The sequence below is a fragment of the Eptesicus fuscus genome, chromosome 10 (genome assembly GCF_027574615.1).
Source record: "Eptesicus fuscus isolate TK198812 chromosome 10, DD_ASM_mEF_20220401, whole genome shotgun sequence".
NCBI classification, from domain to species: domain Eukaryota; kingdom Metazoa; phylum Chordata; class Mammalia; order Chiroptera; family Vespertilionidae; genus Eptesicus; species Eptesicus fuscus.
This window is the reverse complement of record NC_072482.1, coordinates 61994444-62007802: the sequence shown is the minus strand read 5'-3', so window position 1 is coordinate 62007802 and position 13359 is coordinate 61994444. Positions and strand designations below refer to the sequence as shown.

Genomic DNA, 13359 nt, shown 5'->3' with positions numbered 1-13359 from the left:
TTCTCACTTTCTGCTTCATAATTTGCTTAGAAATTTGGTTTCTGTGAGTCCTGATGCAGCCTGTTTTCATTTCTATAGATGACAAAATTGAGAACAGATTTGCAGCTGAAAGAGATGACTATGGGTCAGATACAATGAGTGAGATAAATATTGTTGGCCGAATTACACTGAATCTTTGGAGAATCATGAGAAATGAGGTAAGGTACTTTAGCTAAAATTTTGTTTGTGAATAAGAGATTAGCTCAATATAACGATTTTAACCATTATAGCATATTAGTATAGCTTACTGTGTAACCTATGTGTTTGTGAATTTTTTGTATTATACTTAAGTAGAGTTACAAAAATAACCACTTTCTAGAATACAAAGCTACAGAAGTATTTAACTTTAATGTTATTGATGAATTTTAATATTTTTATTTGTGTCAAAGTTAGCAGTAACTAGAAAATCTATAGCTATTATAAAATATGCTATATGTGTTGAATGTTGTATACTTTTATCATTTCTTACACTTAAATCATTTTTGCACTTAAGGTCAGATGAATTCAGTTGGCCTTTTTCATTTACTCCAATAAGAAAAATATAGTCTAGATATAGGAAGGAACTTTTTGAACTGAGGATATGTACAAAATAAAATATATAATAAGTTCTTTGAAGACAGACCATGTTCACAATGAGTGTGTGAGTGTGTGTGTATGTGTGTGTGTGTGTCATATATATTATATAGTTTCAATAGGGCATCTGTCATTGGCCCTACAGGCACCAAAAAAGAGCCAAATGAGACATAAGTGGTACATGCATTTGGAAGAAAGAAAGATAACTGTCAAGTCTTGATGGGGAGTGAGGAGAGAGTGGGAAGGGATAATCTATAGTGGTTAACTTTCATGAGTATTGACTGGGAAAGTGCGCAAGGGAGCCTACCAGTGTCCTAGAAATTTTCTGTATCTTCATGTGGATGGGGTGACATGTGAATGAGGTGACATATTTTTATACATACATAAAAATACATGAGTTGTTCACTTTAAATTTGTGTACATTTCTTTATGTACATTTTTTTGACATTGAAGACAAGGAAATGATGAACAACTAAAGGAATGAGGTGATGGAGAATACAGGCCACAGGTGCTTACTTGTGGCCTCCTTTCATTATTTTCTGTATCCCCCTGCACTAGATCTGACTGCCTCCCCCAGTTCTGAGTAAGTTTGTTTCTGAAGTGACTAAACATTTGTGTTTTGCACATTGACTCTATGAATGAATGGAAAAGTGTATGCCTCTCAGCCCACTCCTTTATCAGTAAAATAAATGGACAAGCACTGAACACTTTATTTTTATCGATTCTGACTTTGATCTACAAAGTACATTTACCCAATGTTTAACTCACTCAGATTTCTCACTAAGATAAGTGACAAACTCCTAGTTCATATTTTTAGATTCATATTTTAACTTCTATAGTAAACCACTCTCTGAAGATTGGAACATTCTGAAAATGGATTGTCTTAATTTTATTGAGTTCTTGTTTCCTTTAATATTATTATAACTGAGATTATTGCTGCATTGTTATGCTTCTGTGACACCATGAAGACTCAAAGTAGAGTGAATGTAATATAGGGTTATAATATGTTTAGTCTTAATCAAATTTATGAAATTGTTCTCTTTGAAACAATATCAACTCAGTCCATGGATTTGTCACCTGCCTCAGATATTGGGGATGAATTTCTAAGATTTTATTTGAGTTTCGTTTGAGGTCATAAAAATCCCCTAATTAATCTCATAGGTCAATCAATTTATGGCAAACTTCCAGTTTTTCCCTAAATGAGAAAACTGCAGGACAAATGAGGTGATCTTTTCCATCTGAGTTTTTTTGTTGTTGTTTTGTTTTTGTTTTAATGAAGATGTATATTCCAGCAGATTAGGTTTACTCTAAATATACTCTGTATTAATTAGGTAATCATACAACTACCTGAGATCAGATGTTTGGCTCTATTTTCTATTAAACTAAATTGAAACTTTAAAAAAACAAATGAAATTATTAGCAAGTAAAAGAGTCATTCAGATATGGAGATTTAATAATAATGAGTTGTTTATTTTTGAGAGAAGTACTTCAGGACACTACTGATTTACAAGTGGGGAGGAGAGGATGGTAATGGTGATTTACTTCTAAGACCTGCTTTATTCTGGTGACTCTAGAATAGTCTCATTCCAAAGTTTAAGAGAGTGTGTGTGTGTGTGTGTGTGTGTGTGTGTGTGTGTGTGTGTTTGTGCGCGCGCGCTTGCCCTCTGGAGTATGCTACATTCCAGTGCTGCTGTTCTGGAGATTGATAGAAATTGAAGATAAAGTAAAACCATTTTGGGTCAGTACACTAAGATGAGCTTAACCTTCAATCCCTGCTTTATACTTGCTGGATTGTGGACATGGAAAAGAAAATATTTCAGAATTGTAATCTACACTAATAAAAGAATAAGGTGCAAATTGACCGTACCTTCGCGGCGCCCACCAGCCAATCAGGAGTATGCAAATTAACCCAACAAAGATGGCGGGTTAATTTGCATACACAGGCGCCAAATGGAGGGGGGCAGGGCAGGACGCTTGGTCGTCGCCATGGCAATGACACAGGCGTTCCACACCGCCCCAGCTGCTCTGGGCCTCTGGGCAGTGTGGGAAGGTGGGAAGGCGGCTCCATCCGGAGCAAAGGCGGTGCCAGCAGCCAGGGGAAGGAAGGCCCATTTTGCATGAATCTTCATGATCGGGCCTCTAGTATAATATATACATGTGTGAAGTGCTGTTTGAACTATTATTCGTCAGAATCCCAAGCTGACTTAATAATGGAGAATGCTGATTTCTTAATTTCCATTTTGCATTGAAATACCTGCCATTGTCTAAATTGCTTGTGTCTTATGGGTATTTCTGAGAGGCCATCTATTTGTTTTATGAATTTGGATTTTTTTCACTATTTTCCTATTAACACAGCTTTTACCTACATATTTTGAAGACGGGGATACATTTCTGCTATATCCTTTTAATCTTTTGCTTTTGGAAAGAAACTGACTCCATAATGTCTTGTATTGCGTCTTAGTATTGACGTAATTCTTGGGAGCAGGATGAATGCCTGCCTTTAATTAAATAATTTATGCTCGAATCTGTGGGATTCGAGGACCAAACAGTAAGTATATGATGAAGGACCAAACAGTAAGTATGGAAGGAACAAAAAATTAACTTGCTTAGCAATGCTTCTGCCTGGAAAAAGAAGTGATAAGAACTGGGATCTATATATTCAGTAGGTATTACAAGACCAAGTTGAATCTCATCAAGTCAGATTTTTTTCCAATTAAATATTAATTTATTATGGACATTTCTGTCTACTAGGCTACATATATATATTTTCATATACACATAGTTTTACATTGTGATTGCCACTATGAAAGGTTAGAAGTAATATTTAGAATCTTTTAGAACCAAATTTGTATATAAACACAAGCATTATTATAATGGAGACTTGTTTTTTTGTTATTGTTTTTTAGGTGGCTCTGACTAACTACACCTTTGAAAATGTGAGCTTTCACGTTCTTCATCAGCGTTTTCCCCTCTTTACCTTTCGAGTCTTATCAGATTGGTTTGATAACAAGACAGATCTATACAGGTAATGTTTTTAACTCTGAAGAGGATAATGTCTTTTTAAATCAATATTATTAGAGTATAATTTATATGCAGTAAAATACATACATTTATAGTATATTGTGTGATGACTTTGAAAAATGTATGTATCCTGTAACCACTACCACAATCAAGATTTTTAAAAAAAACAACATTTCTAACACCCAGAAAATTTTCTTAAGACAGCTTTGCAGTAAACCTACCTATTCTTTAACTACCCAGTTAAGTACTAATTGAATTTCTATGGATATAGATTAATTTTGCCAGTTCTAGAACTTTTGTATAGAGTTATTTACAACTTACCCCTTTGTTTCTAGTTTCTTTCAAGAAATTCAGCATAATGTTTTTTGAGATTCAACGATGCTGTTACATACAGCAGTAATTTCCATTTTTGTTAGTAAATAATAATACTCAGTTACCACAATTTACTTGAGTATCCAGTGTATCCAGTTACCTGTTGATGGACAATTAGGATTTTTCTAGTTTGAGGCTATTGTGAAGTAAAACTGTATGAAAATTTTTGTGTAAGCATATGTTTTCATTTCTCTAGGAGTAGAATTGCTGAGTCACATGGTTATTTGTTTCACTTTTTTTAAAATGTATTTTTATTCAGAGAAGAAGGGAGAGGGAACGATAGAAACATCAATGATGAGAGAAAATAATTGATCAGTGCCTCCTGCATGCCCTGCACTGGGGATCAAGCCCACAACCTGGGCATATGCCTGAACAGGAATTGAACCACAACCTCCTGGTTCATAGGTCGATACTTGACCACTGAGCTACATTGGCTAGGCTTGTTTCATTTTAAGACACTGCTAAATTATTTTCTTTGGCAAGTCTTCTAGTGCAAGTCTAATGGCAACAAATTGTCTCAGCCTTTATTGTTCCGAAAATAACTTTTTCTCACCTTAATTTTTTAATATTTTTACTGTCTAATTCTGGGGTTAAGATTTCTTTTTCCTCACCACTTTAAGGATTTCATTTCCTTTTCTCCTGGCCTCCACTATTTCTGGTAAAAAATCAAAGTCATTCTCTTTTTTCCAGTATATGCAATGCATTTTTTTAAAATATGTTTTATTGATTTCAGAGAAGAAAGGAGAGGGAGAAAGAGATACAAACATCAATGATGAGATAGAATCATCATTCGGCTGCCTCCTGCACGCCCCCTACTGGGGATCGAGCCAGCAACCCGGTCATGTGCCCTGAGCTGAATGGAACTGTGACCGCCTGGTTCATAGGTCAACGCTCAATCACTGAGCCCTGCCTGCTGGCCTTAACTTTTTATATTTAGCAGTTATATGACTATATTGTTCTAAAAGCCACGTAATTAAAAGTTGCAATATATTTGAACCTTAATATTCTTCGAATGAATTTTATTCTTTATAGCATATCTTTGGGTCATTTTTATATTTTAATAACATAATATTAAATGAAAACTTCCTTTTATGGCTCTGGTGAGGGTTGTTATTTGCTTGTTTTCTTACCAAAAAGATAAACAGGTCAATTTTTTTAAAAGTTCAAATCAAAGAAAATAATATTTTTGTTTTCACAGGAAATACTAATTTGATGTACATTTATCCCACTATGGTTTCATAAAAATTATTTTCCTGATTTTTCTAAATCTTTTTCAAATTACTCTGTTTCTTCCCATGAGAAGACAATTCATGCTTTTATTTTAGACTGGTATTTACAAGCGATAACCCAAAGCTTTCATGTTCTTAAAAAAAAAATTATAGATGCCCTGGCTGGTGGCTCAGTTGGGACATCGTCCCATACACCAAAAGATTCCCCGTCAATCCCTGGTTGAGGCATACGGGAGGCAACAATCAGTATTTCTGTCACATCGATGTTTCTCTCTCTCACTCCCTCTCTCTAAAATCAATAAAAAAAGTATTGGGTAAGGATATAAAAACACCTATAGATATGATAAATTATAATTGTATAATTATTGCATCATGAGCAGTGGCATCTAGGAGAGTATGTTAATTTTTTTAGAATAAAAGTAACACCAAGAAAAATACTGAAAATAATTATCTTCAGTCTTACCATCTTATCACAAGCGCTATTTCAAACTTCGCATATTTTCACTAAGTTTTATGCTTTGGAAATATCTGAAATTTTCTAATGTTTAATTCTTTAACATACTTTAAAATACATCATTACTCCTTAAGTAACCTCACTATTAATATGTATGTTTTGGCAGAATGAAAACAGTACTAATTTCAGGTGTCCCAATTTTTCCCTAATGTTCATAACATCAATTCTCTTTTAACAGATGGAAAATGGTTGATCATTACATCAGCCGTGTGCGCGGAAATCTCCAAATGTTAGAACAGCTGGACCTGATTGGAAAAACCAGTGAAATGGCTAGACTTTTTGGCATTCAATTTTTACATGTACTGACAAGGGGTTCGCAGGTAGGAAATCCGTTTGGTTGGTTGGTCGAAGTTGTTTGGTTGGGGTTTTTTGCACTTGAAAGTTCTGTATGAGTAATATACTTATTTTTGAGATGTTTGAGGTAATTTTTTTTTAATGTTAAAGAGAAATGAGAGCTTAGAATCCATTTAATGCATCTTTCTAATTTCCCGAAGATATAATGAGAGATTTTGTCACATGCCTTGATAAAAATGATTTCGTGCACTCATTTAACAAATATTTATTTGAATACCTTTAATGTGTTAAATAAACATTATAGTAGGCATCAGGGATACCACATTAAATCCCTCAGGTTCCTTAACCTCATAAAATCTTTTAATTATTTTAATTACTCTATATCTATAACATTCTCCCAATCTATGATATCAGTAATTAGAGCACTAACTATTTTGGCATCACTATTTGTTTATTTCATTTTATTGCATGTAAGCTATTTATTTATACCCCTAACAGGTTTTAAAAACTATTTGAGCTGGCTTATAATTTTAAAAAAGGTGAATACCTCAAAACCACATGAGAATTTTTCAGTGAGCCCATGCTAATTCTTGCGAGGTTTTTTTCTCCTTTTTTTTAAAAAAAAATCTTTACTGTTTAAAATATCACGTAAGTTTTCTTTTTCCCCCATTGACCTCTCCCCGACCACCCCCCCTCCCAGCACTTGCGCACGCGTGCGCACGCACACACACACACACGGCCAGTCTGTGTCCATTGGTTATGCTCATATGCATGCATACAAGTCCTTTGGTTGATTTCTTACCCCCTCAACCTCTCCCCACCCCCCCACCCCCCCACCCCCCCCGCCTTCCCTCAGGTTGGACAGTTTGTTCGATGCTTCTATGCCTCTGGTTCTATTTTTGCTCTTCGGTTTATGTTGTTCATTATATTCCACAAATGAGTGAAATCATGTGATATTTATCTTTCTCTGACTGGCTTATTTTGCTTAGCATAATGCTCTCCAGGCCCATCCATGCTGTTGCAAATGATAAGAATTCCTTTTTTTTTTACTGCAGCGTAGTATTCCATTGTGTAGATGTACCACAGTTTTCTAATCCATTCATCTGCTAATGGGCACTTATGCTGTTTCCAAATCTTAGCTATTGTAAATTGTGCTGCTATGAACATAGGGGTGCATATATCATTTCTGATTGGTGTTTCTGACTTCTTGGGATATATTCCTAGAAGTGGGATCACTGGGTCAAATGGAAGTCCCATTTTTAATTTTTTGAGGAAACTCCATACTGTTCTCCACAGTGGCTGCACCAGTCTGCATTCCTACCAGCAGTGTAAGAGGGTTCCTTTTTCTCCGCATCCTCGCAGGCACTTGTCATTTGTTGATTTGTTGACGATAGCCATTCTGACAGGTGTGAGATGGTACCTCATTTTAATTTTGATTTGCATCTCTCGGATGATTAGTGACTTTGAGCATGTTTTCATGTGTCTCTTGGCCTTTCTTATGTCTTCTTTCGAAAAGTATCTTCTTTCTCAAGATTGCTGCAGCTATTCGGGGTCTTTTTTTTTGGTCCCAGATGAATTTTTGGAGAGTTTGTTATAGATCTTTGAAGTATGTCGTTGGTATTTTAATGGGGATTGCATTGAATCTATAGATTACTTTGGGTAGTATAGACATTTTAATGATGTTGATTCTACCAGTACATGAACACGGTCCATTCTTCCATTTGTTTATGTCTTCCTCTATCTCTTTTTTTCAGCATCCTGTAGTTTTCTGAATACAGGTCCTTTACCTTCTTGGTTAAATTTATTCCTAGGTATCTTAATGTTTTTGTTGCAATGGTAAATGGGATTTTCTTTTTTTTTCATTTCTCTTTCTGTGAGTTCATTATTGGTGTATAAAAAGGCCGTAGATTTCTGGGTGTTAATTTTGTATCCTGCTACACTGCCAAATTCATTTATTAATTCTAGTAGTTTTTTGATGGAGACTTTAGGGTTTTCTTTATATAATAACATGTCATCTGCCAATAATGACAATTTTACTTCTTTTCCAATTTGGATGCCTTTTATTTCTTCTTCTTGTCTGATCACTATGGCTAGCACTTCCAGTACTGTGTCGAACAGGAGTGGTGAAAGTGGGCATCCCTGTCTTGTTCCTGTTCTTAGAGAAATGGTTTTGTTTGGTTTTTTAGTTTTTGCCCATTGAGTATGATTTTGGCTGTAGGTTTGTCATATAAGGCTTTTATTATGTTGGAGCATTTAGTCCGTTTACGTTTAAAGTTATTATTGATAGCTACTTGTTTGTAGCCATTTTTATTTTTTGTACCTGTGTTCGCCCCCGCCCCTTTTTTTTTTCCTTCTTTTTACAACAGTCCCTATTTAGCAAGGATGGGCTGGGGTATTGGGAGGCACGGCCGCTGCAGGCTGGCGGGAGCCCCGCCGACAGTCAGGGGCCGCTCAGGTGCCCGGGAGGTGCACGCAAGTGCTTTTTTTAATATAATATTCCAAACCATCTGCTTAATAGCTGTTATTATAAACAGTGAATTGCTTGATTCAATTTTGTGAGTATTAAGCTGATTACCTTTTAATTCTGGAATCTTTGTGTTTCCTTCTTGAAAAATTGGGATAACATTTATCATCTCAAGTCTCCTGAGTTTCATTCTCAAAGCTTTCCCAAATTACTTTCTAAAAGATTGGCCAACTTTTTAAATAAGTTGACAAACTATACAGCTGTCTCTCCTACATCGGTTTATTGTGATAGAGCTGTATTTAAATGTAAAAAGAAATCTAACTATTTGTCTTTTCAATATTGCTTTATGATGTAAGCCTTTTGACATATTTTATAGAGACATAGAAGCATCAAACAGACTGTCCAACCTTAGAGGGAAAGCAGAGGAGGCTGGAGGTGGGGGAAAGGGGTCAACCAAAGTACTTACATGCATGCATATAAGTATAACCAATGGACACAGACAATAGGGGAGTGAAAGCCTGGGCTGGGGGACGGGGTGTGGGCTGGGAGAGGTCAATGGGGGGAAAAGGAGACATACGTAATACTTTCAACAATAAATAATTTTTTTAAAAAGTTATGGGAATACAAAAAGGATTTATAAATGTCCCCTTCAAGCACCTAATAGCTGACCGAATAATCAATACTGTGTAACTTTATTGTAAGAAAGTCATGCAGCCTTATTCTGAAGAGCAAAACATTTCCCTGATGACTATTCCAAAGAACAGCATATTTAAACTATTTCTTCTTCTCTTCCTACCTCCACCTCTCTGCCCACAGTACCGTGTGGAGTCAATGATGTTACGTATTGCTAAACCAATGAACTATATTCCTGTGACACCTAATGTACAGCAGAGGTCCCAAATGAGAGCCCCACAATGTGTCCCCCTAATTATGGAGCCTGAATCTCGCTTCTATAGCAACTCTGTTCTTGTTCTGGATTTCCAGTCACTATATCCTTCTATTGTGATTGCATACAACTACTGTTTTTCCACCTGCCTTGGCCACGTGGAGAACTTGGGAAAGTAAGTTTTTCATATTTACAACTAGGTTGTGCTTTGTACTTATTACTAAAATTAGACTTAGAGTGTCTTTTTGCACTCGAGACTGTCCTTATGAGCAAAATTAATGCATGGGCTGTAGCACAGCTAGTTTGTTATTTTTTACTAATTGACATAGATCATCATATGACTGTCAGCATCACCGATGGATGACACATATGAACACGTTGTGAATACATCAGCCTTGCAACTATCTGTTGCACTCTCCATGTATATCTATGGCCTCTCTTTAATTGAGAGTTATATTTAATTTGTTGATATAAATCACCTTTCAGTGGAACTGTTTGAGGATTATCTTACAACTCCAGCTTGAGGATTATCTTACAACTCCTCTTGACTTTTCTTAGAAATAGTTTGAATTTTTTTAAAGTTACACTGTTAAATGTTTTAGCTGTTCATGTCAAAGAATTTTATAAGCCAAATGAGAATAATATTTTTAACTCAAAGGAGTAGATATTTTTCTCAGGATATAAGAAATACTGTCTTTCTTAATAATGATTTTTGTGTATTTAATACCAAGTATTGTAATTTTATCTAGAATATATTCACTACTTAATAAAAAGCACTTGTGGAAATTGTATTGGTAATACTTTTTATTAAGAACAAAAATTTGGAAAGTTATGTACAATTTTTTTATGGCTTAAGTTTTTCTTTAAGAAATTTAGTGTAGGGTAATCATATGTTGAGTTGAAATTTGGTATTTCAGTATAGATTTTATCCATAAATTTTAGGATAGTGTCATTTAAGAAATATTTCTTTTAACAAATTGTGAATATTTGAAGAACTGTTTTTTATAATTAGACAAGCATATTACTAAATACAAGAATTCATGTTTAGATGTTTGAAAATGAATTTCTAATGGAATTAAAAAGATTCCTAAAATTGCTTACAATCTCTTCTATGATTGGAGAAAGTATTTGCTTAATATTTTCTTCCTTAACAGGTTTGATGAGTTCAAATTTGGCTGTACCTCTCTGAGAGTGCCTCCAGATTTACTTTACCAAATTAGGCATGACATCACAGTGTCCCCCAATGGAATAGCTTTTGTCAAGGTAATACTCTCTTGTAAATGAAAGGTGTCTACTATGGCTTAACTTTTGGAGAGCTAATGGTTTAGATTTTTGTTGGCCTATAATACAGAGGGGAAAAAATAAGTTTGCTTGAATATCTTACCTCACACAGTCAAAAATATAGGAATCTTCCAAGAAATAATTTTTAAATAGTCATCTTGTTTTGCATGAATTTAGGTTTAAAGTATTTTAATTATTAGATTTTAGTTTTCAGTGAAATATTGAAAGAAATAAATATGTATACCTTCTGCCCTCTATTAGAATCTGGCAGACTTAAATAGCTACTTGATGATCACAGTGATGTTAACTTACAAAGATTTAAATTGCTTTGCTATTTAAATTTCTTCTATATTATTTTAAATTAAGACTATCTCAGAAAGAATGATACTCTTGTTTATTGATTGCATTTCTAAAAAGATATTCAAACTAATAATAAGGTCTCTTTTTTTCTCTCCCTTATCTCCCTTCAAAAGAGAGTGAGGAAAGCCTCATAAATGAATAAATTAAAGACAAATACAAGAGATCTAGGAGAATATTATATTGCCTCTCCTTTCTTTTCAAGTTCACAAGCCCTCAAATTCATTCTGGTGTGCTTAGCAAAGGTAGCATCTTTATCAGTAAGAGCATGCTGTGTTTAAAGAGTATCCTAAAATTAGCCACTTAGATATGAGGAAAATTTTTACCAGAGAGTTCATGATATATTCCTTTTGGGGAAAAGTACATCTTCACATTATCACAAATATTATGTCCTAACATAAACATTATGGCTTCTTTAAATGGTACACAGAATGAATTAGAGATTAGACTGTTTTCATTGTCACACATCTAGCAACTTATCTCCCTTTAACATCATTTTTAAAACTTACATTTACATTTGACCCAATGTGTAAAGTTTAATGAAAATAAGATTTTTTTAATATTCAGGAGTGTGGTTATCCTGTACCTGCAGCTTTAATTGTTCAGTCCAACATGCATTATTACCTTGCATGTATCTGTGAATCATCTTCAGAGTTAATACTGTTTTGTGGTTTTCATTCCTGCTGGAGTTCTCATAAATTCTCCCTAATCTTAATACAAATGATTTTTTTTTACATCAACAAATTTTATCACCTCACTATTCATCCCCTCTTCCAGATTGCTAATAAATATAGGCCGGAGGGGATGGCTTAGTGGTCTAAGCATCAGATTTGAAATACCTAGAGTCTCTGGAACTGCAGGTTTGAATGTCAGCAGAGTCAACCCAGCTCATCATTCTTCCAAGGTAGATAAATGGAGTTCCATGCAGATTACTGGGGTCATTAGGATGAGATCTTTAAAAACTGAGGTTTGTTATGAGTGATACAAATCCCGTGTGTCTTTCTGAAAGAGTGGGGGTTTGGATCAAAATTTCCCTCTGAACTTGTTCTATGGTCTCTCCTTATGCACTAATTTACATCCTCCTCCCTGGGGGTCTTTGAACTCACAAAATAGTACTTCATTAGAGTTATAACCATTACAGGAACCTTTTAGGAAAAAAGTCCTCTGCAAAAGAAAGAAAGAAAATGTGATATTTTGTATTGACTGCCATTGGTTCTCTGACCACTTTAATATTGTTAGAATGTTTCAGTTCATCACAGTTGGCCATTGTTATACTTCGTGCTTCCTTCTTAATTATCTAAATCTAATGTTTGAGGGATTTTAAACATTCTTTTTTCCTTTATGATAGCCTTCAGTAAGAAAGGGTGTGCTACCAATAATGTTGGAAGAAATTTTGAAGACTAGACTCATGGTGAAGCAGTCAATGAAGGCTTATAAGCAAGACAGAGCCCTTTCACGAATGCTCGATGCACGACAGCTAGGACTTAAGCTTATAGCAAATGTCACATTTGGCTATACAGCTGCTAATTTTTCTGGGAGAATGCCATGCATTGAAGTAAGTGGTATAATTCTGTAGTTTTTTCAAAAGGGACTAAAGTAGCGTTAAATGAAAACCTGTTCATTAAAGCAGTTTGTTTTGTTTTGAAACTTCAAAGGGTTTCATGTCCATGACATAGGATTAGTTTTCTCAAACTGGGGCTTATATACATACATACTCTTCAGGATTTGTGGGTTTTCTCTGTGAGAACTGTTGTGTCTTCAATAATTTTAGAAATTAGCATACACATATTTCTACATAACCTGGATGACCATATTGTAACCAACTATTAGCATGAGATTTCAATGCCACATTTATAGCAATGTTTACAACAACCTTGGTACTAATTCCTTTTAATGTATTGATAGAGATCTGATGAATAGTTAGGTTGCTTCTCCAAATGTCAGAGTCAACAACAGTCATTTCATATTTACTCATGTAGCAGTAGATATAAAGCAGAACCTTTCTTTTATAATGGTAGTTATAATTAAAAGATACTTTTCGTAGAATAAGACTAATTTCTTATTATTTACTAAAGTAGGGTATTAATTTGACATGAATTCAATAGTGTAACAGACTAATATAATAATTTACTAGTGATTGAGGAAAGAATGATGTAATTTGTTTTGTTAATGATCTTTTTGTGTCAAATGAAGGCCAGAACATTGTGGGCTACCAATTATTTTCCTCTTTTTATATACAATCTCTTAGCCCTGTACTAAAGTAATATTTTTCAAATTAGAAACCATGGCACAAAGTAACAGATTGTGTTTTAATTTAATTACCACTCTT

At 34.6% G+C, this 13359-nt stretch overlaps 1 protein-coding gene across 1 annotated transcript in view; it reads left to right on the top strand.

The window, feature by feature from the left end:
- Positions 1 to 13359, top strand: part of REV3L (REV3 like, DNA directed polymerase zeta catalytic subunit) — a 153098-nt gene that overhangs the window by 120608 nt on the left and 19131 nt on the right. Inside the window, exons 20-25 of the mRNA XM_054721757.1 lie at positions 79 to 197; positions 3519 to 3637; positions 5927 to 6068; positions 9323 to 9567; positions 10547 to 10655; positions 12379 to 12585. Of these exons, the coding sequence (XP_054577732.1) occupies positions 79 to 197; positions 3519 to 3637; positions 5927 to 6068; positions 9323 to 9567; positions 10547 to 10655; positions 12379 to 12585 (941 nt within the window). The remainder of the gene's footprint in view (positions 1 to 78; positions 198 to 3518; positions 3638 to 5926; positions 6069 to 9322; positions 9568 to 10546; positions 10656 to 12378; positions 12586 to 13359) is intronic.